Source organism: Quercus lobata, chromosome 9 (genome assembly GCF_001633185.2).
Source record: "Quercus lobata isolate SW786 chromosome 9, ValleyOak3.0 Primary Assembly, whole genome shotgun sequence".
Classification (NCBI taxonomy): Eukaryota; Viridiplantae; Streptophyta; class Magnoliopsida; order Fagales; family Fagaceae; genus Quercus; species Quercus lobata.
Genome location: NC_044912.1, coordinates 32,097,941 through 32,115,862, shown reverse-complemented (window position 1 = coordinate 32,115,862; position 17,922 = coordinate 32,097,941). Strand labels below are relative to the sequence as shown.

Below are 17,922 nucleotides of genomic sequence, written 5' to 3'. Positions count from 1 at the left end.
CTTGTCCATCCATCTGGGCGAGCTTCTCTTCCATCTTAGTGACTTAAAAATATTGTTGCCACTCGGGTACGCTATGTCCATTATCTTGGATGAGTGTCCCTTTTGTCTTAGGTACTTAGGAGACCTTTGACTTCAATGACTTGATTGCTTAAAGGGTTTGTCTACCCTTAATCCTTTATTGTTATAGGTTCAAGGGAACATTTGTCGTTTAGCATGTGTACCCATGTGAAGGACCTAGGAGATTTTTGCCTTTTAATAATTCTTGTCCTTCAATATGTTCATTCTTTATTTGAACACATTAGTGACCTCTTCTTTAGGGACATAGGACAATTTTTTAATCATTCACTAGGTCTTTGGCCCTTCATTTGGACAGTCATGTTCTTGTCTTTAGAGACTTAATTAATAAAATTTCTTCCCTGTTGCTATGTTTTTGGTCCTTATGGGCCAATCCATTTAGAGGTTAGGACCTTCAATGGGTTTGTCCTTCATCTTGGATGATTGTCTCCCTCATCATCATTGACTTTGGGAGATTTTTCGCGTTTCTATAAGGTTTGTGGCTTCAAGCCTCCATGAGATTATGTAGCTTTGGGCCTCCTTGAGGCTTTATACCTCTTAACACATTCATCATTCATGTACATTGTTATACACTTACACTCTCCACACTTTTACATTTATTACTTTTTGAATAATCAAATTACATGTTTAAATTTTATGTATTTAGATTAATTTCTTGAGTTGATTGTTATTAGCTATAAATTGATTATTTTTGTTTCTTTATTTATTTTTATTATATTTTGTATAACAACTACATTTTAGTACAATTGTTTATTATTTTTTTACTAATTCCAATCAAGATTTATAAGATTAATTTGTCTTTCAATCATGACTTTTAATACTGTCCTCCCTAAAGTAAATCATGACACCACCATTGAAAAGGTGAAATTGTTGTTATTGTAAATTGTTAAGGGATATGATTGATTCAAGGGATTCACCTCCAAGAAGAGTAGAAATGGGAAATATAGGAAGAGTTGAGAGGATCATTTATCCACTCTCATAATAACTTAAATATATACATATATATATATATATATATATATTTCTCAAAAAAAAAAAAAAAACTTAAATATACAAGAAACCTAGTATTTATTGTTGGAAATATTTTAGTTAATGCACAAACTCTTCAACTAAAAAACAAGTTTAATCCAAGTCCGGAGTAATAAATAGCAACAAGAATAGAATCTCAAAATAAGTTTAAGAAAAACCCTATCAAGCTAAAGAACCAAGCAAATATGTTGTCTTTAAATGTTGATTCATGCTACTTGAAGTAGAACTCAATGTGAATAGTTCTCAGGCAGAACAATCCCTTAAATTAGACTATAGGATATACTTTTGTGTTGGACGTACTTCTACATGCAAATGTACTATTTATGGGTTCCACTATACTATTTTAACTTTTATTTACAGTATTTTCAAGAAAAAAGTTTTCAGTTTCAACAAAATAAATAGATTTTAAACAGATTCTTAGTTTATTCTCATGCTTTTTTTTTTTTTCTCAAAAAAAAGAAAAAAAGAAAAAGAGAAGTTTATTCTCATGTTTTTGCCTTGCACACGTGCATGTGTTTGTATTGATGGCTGTCTATTGGGCTGAGTACAGCTTTGATTCATTGCAAGAAGATTAAAAAAAACCAACATGCCTCATCCATTTCTCCATAAAGCTGGCAAAAAAAAACTCAAAAAAACAAAAAGAGACGGTAAAAAAAAAAAAAAAAACTGCTAGCACAAAATATGGCTTTTTGGTTATAATTTAATAAGTGACAAAATAAATGTACTCTCAAGTCTCATCGCATGCCTGGCATGAACAGGAAGGGACACACAGATCCATACTTTTCCAACATATATTCTTACTGTTTATGGTCTAGAGGAAAAAGGGTTTGTGATTCGGAGTTATAATATTTAGTAATTATTTCTCCGAAAAAGAAAAAAAAAGAAAAGAAAAGAAAAAGTAACCTGTTCCTATTCATAAAAAAAAACCATTTACCATGCACTATCAAAGACCAAAATGCACATTCCTAGGCTCCATTGTTGTTTCCCATTGGGGTTTTGAATTCTGATATCTGACAAGTTATTCAGGCGGGGTTGAATCTTTGACCATTCACAAAGATGACAAATCCCATAACTTCCGGGTCAACCCGCACCCGGGTCCGACCCAATAACTGAAAACAATTAAATTGGAAATTAAAAAAAAAACAAATGAAATATTAAAAAAAATAAAAAAAGCTTTTAAAAATTAAATAATTAAAGGCTCTGTGTTTTTTAGTTTCACGGTACCAAGATTTTACACTATCATTTACAAACCCACAACTTCCGGGTCAACCCGCACCCGGGTCCGACCCAATAACTCAAAACAATAAAATTGGCAAAAAAAAAAAAAAAAAAAAACTATATAAAAAAAGGGTTTTTAAAATTATTAATAAAATTAAAAAGCTCTGTGTTTTTTAGTTTGACACCAGCAAGATTTTAAAATCGTTGGATAAGAGTAAGACCTCTTCTTATTACACACCAACTTCTCAGATTTCTTGTGGTTTCGATTCTTTTTAGGGTTTCAAAAATTTCACTCAGGTAACCATTTCTCTCTCTCTTTTAATTTTTTGTTCTTTTGTTTATTTTTATAATGCTCTGTTTGGTTGCTGAGAAAATGTAGCTAAAGACAAGAGAATAAGGCGAGAAAATGTGTTATTTTCTTTCTTGGTGACTTTAGATAGCAAATTATGTAACTCAAATGAGTTGAGTGGAGGTTTTTGGGTTTGGTTTTGTTGAATTTTTTTCATTTTCCAGAGAAACCAAGAGTCAGAGAAAACGTAGGATTTGAAAACTGCATTTTCGTTTATTTTCCTTCGTTTTCTTGGCTAACAAACTGTGGGTTTTTGCTTTAGTGGGTTAGTTTGTGGTTATTTAGTTTGTTATTGTTGGTGTTTGTGAAGTTGTTATGGGATAATTCACGGAAAATTTTGAATCTTGGAATGTAGGTGTTACTTTGAAACCCTAATTTTTGGAAAGTTGGGGTTTTTTTTAAGTGCTGAAGTGATGGGTGATGAAGAGGGAACGAGCAATGGTGGTGGTACAGAAGGCACTGAAGGGTTTCACTACTTGAAAAGTGAAGCAATGAATAATGGGATTTCAATTGGTATTGGGAATGATGGTGGTGAGTGTAGCTCCGGTGGGAGTGAGGGTTTTCGAACTTACAAGAGGCGGAGGCATGGGAGGTCGAGTGCAGAAAGCAAAGATCAGGATGATGAGAGAGTTTGTGTGGAAGCTGCAAGTAATTTAGCAGCACAGGTTTTTGCTCAATCTCTTTCTTTTTGTTGCATGTTATACTTTCAATTGCAAGATGGGTTTGCCATGTTATTCCATTTTGAGCAGTTGTAAATGGTTATGAGTTTCAAGGTTTAAAGTTTGTGTTGTAATAGGATGAATTGCTTGTGAAACAAGTTAAAATGCTTTTAATCTTTAATTTGAGGAAAAATCAGCACGTGTAATAGGCTTTAGAAAAAAGCACAGGACCTGTATAACTATATAGATTTAATTATAACAAAAGGGAAGCATAGCTCTTTTAACCATGAAGAAATATTGTAATAGTTGAGTTGTCAAATATAAAAGATTAGGGTTGAGAGAGAGATATGACAAGATTATACGAATACCTTTTGGCTAATATAAAATTAACAAGGGTGAGCTTCACTAATCTTTCCTATGAAATATGCATCAAACATGCCTGGCTTGTAAGATTGTCACTAAAAGGAGGCACGAGAAAACAGTGTTGTAACAATTCCACCCAATTGTTCATTTGAGTGAACATAGAGAGTGAGTCTGTTATCTCATGAACAAATCCACAATAAAGTGACAATAAACCTCAATATGTTTGTTTGCCATAGCATCTGCATAGGAGCAGAAACATCAATACACAAGTCATGAAGGATAGAAGGAGAGAGCAAGTCCATGATATCTCGAAAGTAGTATGAGCCATAGCTTGATATTCAGCTTCAACATTAGAATGGGTGACGGAATTTTGCTTTTTACTGCGTTGGTAACAAGATTACCTCTTAACAAAGTATAATAGCTAGAAGTGGACCATTAATCAAAATGACCACCAATCTAGTTAGCATCATTAAAACTTGCCACAGATAGAGAAGTAGAAGGCTTGCACAACCATCCTTTTCTAGGAGTACCCTTCAGTTAATAAAAGATACTACAATAGCTTCGTAGTGAGGCTGACGTGGAACATGCATATGTTGACTAACCATACCAATTTCATAGGTAATGTTAGGACGAGTAATAACAAGGTAAATTAATTTCACCACCATTTCTTGGTATTGACCAACATCGTTAAATGGTTTGCCACACCATTAAGTTTAATAGCGGAGTCCATAAGAGTATCAACATGACAAGCACCCAAGAAACAACTATCAGACATAAGATCAAGAATGTATTTCTGTTTAGACAAAAATATATCATGAGAACAACAAGCAAATTCAATCCCAAGAAAATAACAGTGAGCTCAAAACTCCGATGAAAATTGACTGGTTATAGGCTTATAGCTCTATAAAAATACATGCATCCATTTTTATCTTTCTTTTTTGGTTCTATTTTTTTTTTTTTTTTTTTGGTTATTAAAGATTTGTCAAGCTAGACCCCACAACATACCACATTCAAAATGGCAGTGGGAAGAAATTTTAAAATTGCATGTTAAATCCAATTGTGAAAAGTTTTGTTATATAATGTACTAGAAGTAATGTTTTAAAAACATAACTATTCAAAGCATCTGAAAATGGATACGTTCAAGATTTTTAGGTTAGGCAAGGGTTCAATCAGAGGTCGAACTGTGATGGCGTCATAATTAATTTATTGATTTATTAAAATACAAATAATGATATTAAATTTGTAAAAATTAGTGAAATTGACCAAAAAGTATCTAAAGAAATTTATACAATTTTCAAATGAATCTTCAAGATTTTTATAAGTTTAATAGAAAATAATAAAGCATACAAAAAATATTTTGTTTAGTAATCCTTCAAGTAGAAAGCATTTTAATTTAAAATAAAGCCATTTAAAATTTAAGTCATTAAACAGCACATTCACATGCAAAAGCACGACTGTGAATCACAATAAATTTAGCAAATGAAAGAATTCAATGATATTGAATTATTAATACATTAAGGAAGAGTGACAACACAAAGGAAGGTTCCTTGATGGTTGTCTTGCCCGCCATAAATTGGGGGGGTATTTTTGGGGTGGGGGGGGGGGCTGTTCAGGAGAAGGGTCTTGGGGCTCAAAACCCCACATCTTTTCTTTCTCATTTTTTTTTTCAAGAAAATAACACTCCCTTGACCCAGTTGAACCAACAAACAGTTTAGCGGTTCTCTGGTTCCATCAGCAATTTAGGGGGTTCAACTAATTTTAAATGTACGGTTTCTTATGCAAAAAACTAGATTCTACTTTGGTTCCGGTCTGGTCTGGGTTTTAAGGTCATGACTAAAAGTACGTTTAATTGAAACGTGGGGAAGACACATACACTCATTCAAGTTAGTTTTGAACTTTTGATGCCGCTAATTTGAATCTCCCCATCTCTTGCCCCTTGGGACCAAAACTTATAAAAAATATGGTACAAAAATATATGTTCTTGTTTGATGTGTGTCCTTGACATTTATCAGGTAGTGACCTTACAACACTATGCAATATTATTAACCAAAATGAATTCATGCCCAAGGTTTTCTAATTGACTCTTCATTCGATTGGTTGATTCACCTATCATTAATTATAGCAAATCTTTGTTTTGTTGTGGTCATTTGTCTTTTGGCTACTTGATGGTTACACATGCAGAGAATCTGTGTGGTTATACATTTCTTAAACATTTGACTTCATACATTCATACCTTGGCATACATAAGAGAATCCTTGTATGGTACAATTGAATATTTGCTGTTATAGGGGGATGTCTGGCACTCTGGCTGCATCTCTGTGTTTGGTGGTAATGAAAACACAGTCAGGTCATCCGAAATTGCCTGTGTTGTTTTATCAAGTCCGAAATTATCAATGACTTGAAATAGGGAATTAAATTACTGTTTTCTTTCATTAAATATCATAAACATAGAAAAAACAACCAAGTGTTTCTTGTTTCTCTATGGTTATATTTTCTCCCTCCTTTGAGCTCTCAAGCATTCTGTTTGTAATGATGTTTATTGGTTCTTGTTCTTTACCCAATCTATATTTGAAATTTTGCAGACTGTGAAGGAACGTTGTGGCATGGTTAAAGGCAGTAATTCTAGTGAGCAAGTCTGTCTTCCTATGAATGGCTCAGATGATTGTTCACAGAGGCACTGTAGAAATGTTGTATTGGAACAGATATATCAGTCATTAAGTGATGATGAAGGTGGTATACAGGGGTGCATTCGGGAGGTGCTTGTAACTAATCGTGAAATTGATTGTATAATGACAGCTAAGGTTTATACTGCAGCCATAGTTGCATTGGTTCAACTGAAATTAGTCATCATTTCTAATTATTACTAAGTTCCTTTTGATTGTTATTTTGCAGGAATCTGACCATTGTAATGAAGATAGGTGCAAATATTCACAAACTGGGTGGATATCTGATGGATCTCAGAAAGCAGCTAATGGCCATCCGGGCATTATATCTAGTGGATATATGAACGAAACAGATCATTATACTATAACCGGGAAGTGTCAGCAAGCTTTTTTGAATGTTTTAATTTCAGACAAGTTCAGCACACTCTGCAAGCTAATATTTGAGAATTTCCAAGGCATCAAAGCTGACCTTTTTGACTTAAGTACCATAAACACGAGAATGAAAGAGGGAGCTTATGAACATTCACCTATGCTTTTCTCTTCAGATATTCAACAGGTAATTTTGAGTTTTCTATTGTGTTAATTGCTTATTTTCACTCTTTTATTTATCTTTATATGGTCTTGCTTACTCTTTTGATGTTAGTAATAGTGTTAGTGTTTTGCTGCATTTTTATTTATTATAAGTATTAAGTTTTGTTAGAATAATCTAGAATGCACCAAGTACACAGGATATTGGTGTTTGAGGGGTTTCTTTTTTCTTGGTATTAAAAAATTAAAGTTTGGAAAGAACTTTAAAAATCCATTTTTTCACATGCATAACGACATGGACATCACCCTTTTATAATTTTTTAGTTTCTTTACAATCCAATTCCACTTGTTTACATTTATTCATGTGAATTATGATCCTGATAATTTATCCGAACAAATCTGATCCTGAGTCTAACCCCCTGCCTTGGATACAAAACAATAGAAATTTGGATCATCCCTTCACAAGAATCTATGAGATTGAAACTCAACTGGTAATGCCTATGCATGTATCATATCATATTTGTATCTGTATTGGTGCTTCCTAGAGTCCATTCATAAGCTCTTCATATTTGGTACTTTCTGGACTTTATGGTTCTTACATTTGAGGGGACTATATTTATAAATATAGAGGAATAGTGTTGTTCTAAAACTGCTTCTGTAAATCTAAATAATACTTTAGGAATCTTATGGAAAATTTTGTTTTATTAATTATGAGATTTGGCTAAAATTCATGGAGAACTGAATTGTTGAAGATGTTGGATCTTTACCTTTGGGAGTCAATTGCTGATATCATGAAGCTGATGAAAGATAAATGGAGGGGAAAAAATGCAATGAAAATTAAGATGGGCTTCTCTTTGATGATTTCACAAATAGTAGGTGTACATATAAATGGGGAACTAGCAAAAGTTGTATGAGAAATTGTTTCTCTAGATAGGTTTATCTACATATATATCAGATTGCTGTTGAAATTTAAGTTTAGATGAGGGATTTCTTGAGCAAAGCTGTGGCTTCGGTGTCCCTCATTTTGGACATCATGAAATTTCTAGTGCATGCTTATGCAAGGCCTTGATAAAATTTTGAACCATTTTTAACCAGGCAAGTTTGACTAATAATGGAAGAAGCTTCTTGTGATACTGAAAATAATTTATGCTCTCTGACTGACTAAGATTCTGCTTTGCTAACTAAAACACATTATAGTGACTTTTCTTACAAGATGATGTCCAGAGGTTTTTTATTGTGCAAATCATACTATCTGTGCAAATCTTGTTTTACTCATTTCTTAATGATGCATGTACTTTGAATCTTTTGAATTTACGATAACGAACTCCTTTTTAATTTCATAGAACCATCTTGATAGTGTCAACACTTTTTAGAGATCAGTTGTAGTGCAAGCTATCTAAGCTTTTTTATTTATTTATTAATAAAATAAAAAAATTGATAATTGTACAGTGCACACACATGTAGTGGATCTTTAATCCTCAACTTTGCCCTCTACCTTGATCTCACAAGAGTCAGGGGTTTCTTTTGAGCTAGTGCTCATTGGCATGCAAGCCACCTACCTAAACATTGTGATATATGTATGTGTGTGTGGAGGGGGCTTGGGGGGCAGGGAATCAAGATTCGGGAACTTAACATGGAGAAGGCAGTTTATTCATTTTAGTGATGATGTGCATAGCACGTGACTGTTAAAGTTAATGTTCCTTTGATCAGTAGGGTGAAAATTACTAAATTTGTCCCAATGGGGGTGTTGATGTCAAGTTTTTATAGTTGACAGTGTAAAGTGCAAGCACCCCCATAGTTTTAGGGTGGATTTGTATAATCAACCCTAAAATCTTTTATTTTTGATAAGAATCAACCCTAAAATCTTTTTTGATGTGTTGTGTTGCATTGATTGGTCATGTCTCACTGCAAGGAAACTAGAGATCCAGGTCATGATCACGTGCAATGTAGAAGCTACCGTGCAACATAAGCAATGTTTAGTGTCTAGCTTAAGGACATCCACTTGTTCCATGAGGATGATTCCATTTCTTTTTGTCATTGGACATGCCATAAATCTGAACAAATACTTTTTAGGTATGGAGAAAGCTACAAGGGGTTGGAACTGAAATTGTTTCTCTTGCAAAGAGCCTCTCAGACATGTCAAGGACTTCCTATCATGAACAGGTGAGAAAAACCAACTTGCAAGTATTGCTGTGCTACTCCAAGTGCCTTACATTAAAGATATATAATAGATTTTTTATTTTGTCGTTATTTTGAGTTTGTGAATTATGTTATGGTTTGCTCGTATTCTTTTATCTCAACTCAGTTTTTTAACTTTGTACTCCAAGGTGGGAGGATTGGTACACAGCACATATGAAGATGGAAAACATGAGGTAAGGGAGTTCATATATTAAATTGTAGTACTATTACTCTATTTACTGTAATCAGCATTAGGAATAATTTGATCTCTGAATTCAGATGGATGTTAGAATTACTAATCTTGATAGTTTAGGTTGCATTTGGTTCCCTGAACAAGTTATATTTAGGAAATATCTTGGAAAACTTCCAGTGCTCTCATGTTTGTTCTGCTATTGCTATTGAAGTAATGTGTTCTATAGAGCTGATCGCAAGCACGTAGCATATCTGCTGTTTGTTGCTTTTTTCTCTTCTTTTGTAATCTTTGACATGCTCTGTGCTTCTTTGCATATAGTAGTTTTTTGAATATACATCTTTCTTATAAAAAAAGAAAAAAAGAAAAAAAGAAAAAAGAAAAAGAAGAAGCATGTAGCATATCTGTGTAGGCCCCCTGTTCTGTACACACTAAACAATTATTGGTAAGTGGCTACCCAAGGGTTAATGGTAGGATTTGAACACGGGAAGTCCTCTTTCCCCCACCCTTGAGGCCAAAATTTACTTACATAATTAAAAAAAAAAAAAAAAAAAGGATTTGAGCACGGGCAGTACTTCTTGATGCATTTTAACCTCTGGCTTTGGAAGCCATTGAACCTTAAGCCTTGGGGTTTTTCTTCATCTTGGGCAATCAAATAATTTCATTTCAACTTGGGCCTTTTTTTTTTCTTCTTCTTTAAACATGTGAGGTACACAATCTGTAAGGCTGGATAGCTGATTGCTTCTGAGACTCTGCTGGTACCTAGGTTTTGATAGGGGTCAGGCAAGGTAGAAACCTTGTGTTCCCCTTTTGAGTTTCTTCTTTCTTCCTCTGATTTCCTTCCCTATTATATGAATTTGGTTTGTCTCTGTAAATCTCTCATTTTTGGTGATAAATCCTGTCTTTTCTGTACTCTTCGAGTTATATCCAAATTTCAGTATTATGTAGGCTATTAAGAAATGGTTTTATGCAGAATGTTGTGATGGAATTTTGTGCAATAGGAGAATTCTGAAACCATATCCTAGTTAGTTGGATAAGTTCTTCATTTGTGCTAAATGCATTTTTTAGATAATAGGGTTAGGAACTTAAGATTTTTCTCAAAACGTTAAGCTGGTATTGAGTAATATTTTATTTTATTTTTTTTACTGCAAACAGTTTTTCCCCCGGGAATCTGACTCACACACTAAACCGGAGCAAACAGAAGATTGTGGTGTGTACAAAGTTTGCACTTGCAGGCGTTGCGGAGGTAAGGCAGATGGAAGGAATTGTTTAGTATGTGATTCATGTGAGGAGATGTACCATATGTCCTGCATTGAGCCTGCTGTGATAGAGATTCCCCACAGAAGCTGGTATTGTGCTGGTTGCACTGCTAGGGGTTTCGGATCACCCCATGAAGATTGTGTGGTGTGTGAGAGGTTGAATGCCCCCAAGACCCCAAGTAATGGAGATGATGATGGAATTTCACCTACAAATGAAGAAACGCCTATTGAATTGGAAGAGAATTCAAATTGTAGTATTGATGATGGGCTTCAACTATCAAAAAGTGGCAAAAACTTTGACCCCTGTAAAATTTGTGGAAGCAAGGTAGTGGATGGTGAAAAGTTGAAGACTTGTAGCCACTCTGAATGTCCAAATAAATACTACCATTCGAGGTGCCTGACAAATAAGCAATTAAAATCATATGGTCCCCGTTGGTACTGCCCATCTTGTCTGTGCAGAGTTTGCCTCATGGATCAGGATGATGAAAAGATTGTTTTATGTGATGGGTGTGATCATGCATATCACATCTATTGCATGAAACCACCGCGCACAATGATTCCAAAAGGGAAATGGTTTTGCAGAAAATGTGATATAGGGATCCAGGCAATACGAAAGGCAAAAAGAGCATATGAGACTTTAGAGAAGAAACAGAAAGAGAGAAGGGATGGGAGTTTAAGGGCATTTGAAAACCTTGGAAAGAAATGGAATTGTAAACGCGAAGAGGGATCAGAAAAAATGGACATGCTTCTAACTGCAGCCCACACTTTAAACTATGAAGAGAAATTGGCTGCTGTTCAGACGGACTTACCAAAAGGATGACATTTTCTGCAGAGGACAACATTTGAATTTAATGGTTTGGTCAAGTAGTGTTTTTGATTTTGTACTTGTATCCCCCAATGCCAAAAATATTATTTTTGCCGCATGGTTTACATATTTTGGTAGGTTGTAAACGGATAGACTTCGCTGACTTTTGGAAACATAACTTGGGGAAATATGATTCTTAAGGTTGTATATTGCTAGTCAGCAGCTCCAGAAACTATTATATGTAGCCTTGACCCTGCTAAAGTGAACAGGATTATGACACCAGTTTAGTTGGAGAGTTTTGAGAGGCTCTGTTAAATTTGCTGCTCTGTACTTCAGTAAATATTTTTGAGGGGATATTGGAAGCTAATGTTTCTCAGTTTTGTTGTAAAATGAATTGTCCAAAGAACAGTTCATGATATCTGAAGTAAAGGATACTGTTCTTTTGTGTTGTATTTTCATTCTTCAGTATACATTTGGATATTGCTAATGATTTCTGAAGTAAATGATACTGCTCTTCTGTGCTGTATTTTCATTCTTCAGTATAAATTTGGATATTGCACATTGGATTTTCTTTCCCTTCTTAATTTGTATTATTATCCTATGGTATAAAATAATATTTAGGATCATTCATAAATTTGGAGTTATCATACTATTGTAATTTTAATTTTCTCCTGTGTCAATTAGTTCACGGTGCCTCATCCCAAGGGTGATATGAATTTTTGTGAGAAGGGTGCATTAGGTACGGAAAATGTTATTGTTTGTGAATGCAAAATTTTGTGTACTAAAAAAAAAATATGGAGATAAGTCAATAATCTCTTATATTATAGACCCGACAAAGTTGAGGTTTTGTATGTTAGTTACTACATTTTTTTAGAACATAATAGATGAATTTGAATATAAGTACGTAGAAATTTATAACTCATAAAGTTCTTTAATGTCTTGTTTTAAAGTTGTAGGTATTTTTTAAAATCTTATAATTACATGTTGGAGTTCCTTCTTATTTTTATTTTTATTGGTAAGTTATATACACCCAACCAATAAGTCTTAAGCTCACAACCTTACCCTCATCAAGTGGAAGTTGCAACTGTTAGGAAGAATATTAGAATGATATTTAACTCATTAAATTCTTATTTACTTAAGACTTACAGTATAAGTGGTAGCCTATCAAATTAAAATGTGTTCTGAGTTCTTAATGCTGTTGTTTATTGTATTAAAAGGGTTCCGGTACTGGAGAAACAAAAAAACATTCGATTTTAATCTTATATTCCCATTGATGAGCAATACAAATGCACATTACTTTGCATTTACAGTTTACCATTAAGCAGCCAAACTAACGCGCCAAGACATGCTTCACCCAAACCACAGCCAAGTCATCTAAACAGCTTACATATAACCAAGCTGAATTTGTAAATTTTCATTCATCAGATATAATAACAAAGCAGCGATTAGAAGGCTTTTGTGTCAAGTGCAAATGCATCCTTCACCTTAGTGCAAGAAAAGAAAAGGTATTATGGGCCCAATTTTTTATTTGTTGCTTTAAAGGAACCAATATCCTCAACTTTGGTAAAATGGATTTCTGCAAGTGAGTCTAGGCCTCCAAAGTAAACTTCACTCAATAATCATATTTTCAATTTGCTTAATTATTCAACATGAAGCCATATAAATAGATAGCTTTACAAGAAAAACATAACATTTAAATTCAACAGATATCTAATATTTATCTATTACAAGCAGATAAAATTTATTTTAAAACTAATCTACAAATCTATCCCATCTTGTCTGTTTACCCAGTCCCAAACTAATAAGAAAAATACATTTTTAAAATGATAAAAAAAAACTATGAATAAAAAGTATAATGATAAAGTCTAGCATTATATCATCCTTTAACACACTAGATAATTATCTGCCATCATCAAGTATTGATATGCTGACTTGTTTCCTTATGCTGTCATAACATGCAGAATCGCCACTGACACCATCAACACAATCATCATATGGTTTTTGGAGCAAGTACTCAGTCTCTTCTGAACTCATATTGCCTTTAACCCATGGATGCTTTGTCATTGCTTTCAAGCCCTCTAACTCCCTTGCAACTTCTTTCATAGTAGGCCTCTCCTCTCCCTTCACTTTTTAGCATCTCTTAGCTAACATCGCAACTTCATTAAGTTGCTCAACATTTCCCTCATTCAGCATTTGTTGATCTAGAATTTCAAACAATCGGCTTTCATTCATTGATGAGACAAAATGCATGGCTAAGTTTCTTTCTTCTTCAGGTCTCTCAAAAGAAAGTGCCTTCATTCCAGTTAGCAACTCTGCAAGGAGAACTCCAAAGCTATAAACGTCGTTTTTTTCAGTCAATTGGCTTGAATGAAAGTATTCTGGATCCAAGCATCCAAGCGTCCCTTGCACTAGTGTGGTTAACTGAGTATGATCAAGACGAACTAGCCTCGAAGCTCCAAAATCAGATACCTTAGCTTTGTAATTATTGTCTAAGAGTACATTAGTGCTCTTGATATCTCTATGAATGATAGGAGTGGATGTAGCAGAATGCAAATAAGAAAGTGCTCCTGCAGTTTCAACTGCTATCTGTAAACGTAATTGCCATTGCAACGTTGAAGAATGGTTTGTTTTGTGAATGTGATTGAAAAGGGTACCATTGGTAACAAATTCATACACCAACAAAGGAACTTCAGTCTCCAAACAACATCCCAATAACTTTACCACATTTCTATGGTTGATTTGGGAGAGAATAGACACTTCGTTAATAAATTGTTCAACTTGGCTTTGATCTATTATTTTGGACTTCTTAATGGCAACTATTTTGCTATCAGGTAATATTCCTTTGTAAACCGTTCCTTGGCCACCTTGGCCTAGGATTCTATTTTCATGGTAATTGTTTGTTGCCTTCTCAAGTTCTTCTGTTGTAAATATTTGAGTTGTTTCAATAGATCCATTGTGCTTAGAAAGTTGTTGTTGTAGTAGAAAGCCACCATTTTGTTTAAAAAACTTCTCTTTGAGCTTGATGAGCTTTCTACGCTTGAGTCCCCAGTATAACCAAGAAATGCCCAAAACTAGAACCAAGAGGCTGACACTGACACCTACACATTTTGCAGCAAATTGAAGCTTTTATACCAAAAAACTAAAGTTCCTACATGCTCATTTTACCTTAGGGTTCTGGAGAGGTCATGGTAGCCTTACCCCAATTATTTTTGGAGAGGTTAATTTCCGGATTTTAACACCCAATTATATTTGGAGAGGTTAATTTCCGAACTCTCATGACTTGTCACTTTTGGTAGAAGACACTTGTCATCACATCAAGGCTCGACCTTTATCCCAGACATTACTATTATATAATAAATATGCAAACTTTATGTATCATTTATATGATTAATTAGAAAGTGATCAATATTGAAATCCTATTAATCAATGGAAACCTCTCAGGGCTTGGTATGAGGTTGCAACCTGTTCCATCCCATTTACCATCGCCATCATATCCTGGTAGCTGACAGGAACAATTATAAGTACCAAGCAAATTGGTGCAGTTTTGGACGCATATTGTGGAATTTAAGCACTCATCAATATCTGGAAAAAAAAAAAAACATAAAAAACATTAAGAAAAAAAAAATCCATCAGTAGCAAAAGTCAACAATAATTCCAAGTAAAATGGCAACCTTGGCAGCCATCCTTAAGGTAAGGATTGCCTTGGTATCCCTTGGAACAACTGCACCGGTAGCCTGGACCATTGTTCGAGTCATGACACTCACTGTTAGCCATGCATGCATAACTTTCAAGACCCTTTTTAGCTTCACTGCAATTTTGATCCCCTATTGCCCAATTTAGCACCATTGGGATCTTATTACCTTGATCTTTAATATCCCAAAGATCTTGTTTAGAAAAGTTGTAAGTACCTTCCTCTGCCACAAAAGCATAGCTGCAAGGATTGAATTCCCACACTCTCTTGTGGTTGTAATAGCTCGATACACTGATATTGAAATCCATTACTCCTCTTGGAATAGCAGTTTCACAACAACCAATACCAGAGCAAGACCCCTCAACCACATCTCCCGTGCTATCACATAAAGACATGCACCCAGTTGTGTAGCTTGTCCCTCTAGAACCCATTATCACAGCATATGTGTCACACCCAATTGCCATGAACTTGTTCCGAGTGTTGGAGACTGGGAATATTCCCGATCGGAGCGAAGGTTGATTGTAGCGTGTACTCCCACCAGTTCGGTTGTAGCAATCATTGGCTACATAGGCATATACGCGCATTTCACCCGAAAGCGATATGTTTGTAACATTTATTGTACTATCTGACAAAAACGCCAAGGGAGGGTTGTATCTGTGGTTACAAGTGATGAGAAAGCTATCATTATAGTAGCATTTTTCCGTTGTGCCAAATGGGTATGGAATACTGACATCGCCACAATGGTCTTCACAGCCGTCCTTGGCTAAAGGCAAGGCGTTGGTGTTGACAATTGATGCTTCTACTACCCACAGCAAGGTCAATTGCAAGATTGCCAAGTGCACCAAGGCCATCTCTCTGGAGCTTCCCTCCCAATCGACCTTCTCCTTCACAGCCTTTCTCTGATTAGGAACTCAGTTTGAATTTTTCTTGGCAGCGCCAACTAGACTAGATCTTTGATGAGCGGTTTGATTTTCACTTTTGGGTTTGTGTATCTATTAGGGTGGCGCCGATCTTCTCCTCAAGGTGTTGTGCTCCTTGACTCTGTCTCTCTACCGGGCAGTGTTAGATTTGTGTAAGTCTAAAGTCTAATTTGGATTGCGTTCCACGTTCGCGTGTCTACGTCTGCCTTTTTTTTTTTTTTTTGGCTGAAGTCTAATTTTCAATTTCGGTAGCCTTACTTTTTGATTGATTTATTGTTGTGAAATTTTTGTTTTGTTAGCTAAACAAATGGGGTTTGATATTGTGATTATCAATTGGGCATCGTTGATTTGGTTGTTCTGGTTAGGTAGCCTATGGTACATTTTATAGGCCATGTTTAATTAGCAAGAAGAACGAGATGTTGATAAAATTACAGGTAGGCCAATCATCAAAGAATATAAGGAGCATCAAGGTCAACTATATGTACCTTTCATGTAGTTAAAAAGTAAATTTTAAGGATTTGTTGAAAGGGCTAATCATAGTCAGTATTTTAGTTATGATATCTTTGTTATTAGGCATTTATAGTTTATTATAGTTAGGTAAACTTATTTTTTACTAGTCAATTCTAATAAACCAATAAAACTAGACTACGAATTACACCAAGTTTATGGTTGATGTCTCTCCTTAAAAAATAAATGGTTTATGGGTGTTATTGTTATTTTTTTTAGAAGGAGAGGTTGTTATGTTTTTTGATTCCTCAGTTTTAATTTTATCATATTCGCTCTTAAACTTTTAGCTTCCATTCCATTTTTTCCGTATGTCCACATTTAGATTGTTGTTAACTTTCAAATTAATGTAATTTTGTATTTTTTTTTTCTAATTTATACTTGATAAATTATTGAGTTAGGGACATAAGACCACTTGTTATGATCTAATACCATGATAAATTACTTATCAATATCATATATCATATTATATATATAATAAAAGTTGGGCTTAGACGCTGTGGTTGCACCACGTGGCTTCACCAAATTGCAGAAATTTTAATAAATTTTTAGATTTTAAGAATAGATATATACATATTTTTTGAATAAATATGACAAATCAAGTAAAAGAAAGTGGTATTTGATTTACAACTATAACAGTTGTGTTTATCTAAAATGTTATCAACAAACCCTAAAATCAATAGAATAGAATTACCTAAGGATAAAATTTAAATAAAAAAGAGATTCTTTCATTTTGATGCTTTTTAAATATATATTATTTTTCTTCTTCTATAATTTCTAAATTGATAAAAATCATAATTTGATTACAACCCAAATTCTTCATTTGATCCTTTTCTTATTATAATATATAAGTTGATAACAATCTTAATTAAAAAAATCAATGTAGTACACGTAAAAAAAGGTCCATCTTATCCTTCTTCTTTTTTTTTTTTTTTTCATATTATATTATATTATATTATATATAATAAAAGTTGGGCTTAGACCCCGTGGTTGCGCCACATGGTTTCACCAAATTGCAGAAATTTTAATAAATTTTTAGATTTTAAGAATAGATATATACATATTTTTTGGATAAATATGACAAATTAAGTAATAAAAGAAAGTGGTATTTGATTTACAACTATAACAGTTGTGTCTATTTAAAATGTTATGAACAAACCCTAAAATTAATAGAATATAATTACCTAAGGATAAAATTTAAATAAAAAAGAGATTCTTTCATCTTGATGCTTTTTAAATATATATTATTTTTCTTCTCCTATAATTTCTAAATTGATAAAAATCATAATTTGATTACAATCCAAATTCTTCATTTGATCATTTTCTTATTATGATATATAAGTTGATAACAATCTTAATTAAAAAAATCAATGTAGTACACGTAAAAAGGTCCATCTTATCCTTCTTCTTCTTCTTCTTCATTTTTTTTTTTTTGAACTACATGTAAAATCTTCACCAAAAAAAAAAAAAAAAAAAAAAAAAAACTTACTA

The 17,922-nt window shown here is 33.8% G+C and overlaps 1 protein-coding gene and 1 pseudogene across 1 annotated transcript; one reads left to right on the top strand and one right to left on the bottom strand.

Moving 5' to 3' along the window:
* The first annotated feature begins 2,494 nt into the window (after positions 1 to 2,494).
* On the top strand, positions 2,495 to 11,840 carry LOC115960742 (PHD finger protein EHD3-like). Its single transcript, XM_031079724.1, has 7 exons — positions 2,495 to 2,619; positions 3,027 to 3,336; positions 6,276 to 6,494; positions 6,586 to 6,912; positions 8,958 to 9,047; positions 9,212 to 9,256; positions 10,408 to 11,840. Exons 2-7 carry the CDS (start codon positions 3,085 to 3,087, stop codon positions 11,329 to 11,331), a joined length of 1,857 nt encoding a protein of 618 aa, XP_030935584.1. The 5' UTR covers positions 2,495 to 2,619; positions 3,027 to 3,084; the 3' UTR covers positions 11,332 to 11,840.
* A 1,322-nt stretch (positions 11,841 to 13,162) lies between these two features.
* LOC115959630 lies at positions 13,163 to 16,063 on the bottom strand (annotated as a pseudogene).
* Positions 16,064 to 17,922: the final 1,859 nt, after the last annotated feature.

Bases quoted from the DNA above. Each gene is read 5' to 3' on its own strand.
- LOC115960742 (XM_031079724.1), top strand. From the start codon at position 3,085: ATGGGTGATGAAGAGGGAACGAGCAATGGTGGTGGTACAGAAGGCACT. The intron at 6,495-6,585 runs GTTTATACTGCA...GTTATTTTGCAG, and splicing joins ATTGTATAATGACAGCTAAG to GAATCTGACCATTGTAATGA. The intron at 9,257-10,407 runs GTAAGGGAGTTC...TACTGCAAACAG, and splicing joins ATGAAGATGGAAAACATGAG to TTTTTCCCCCGGGAATCTGA.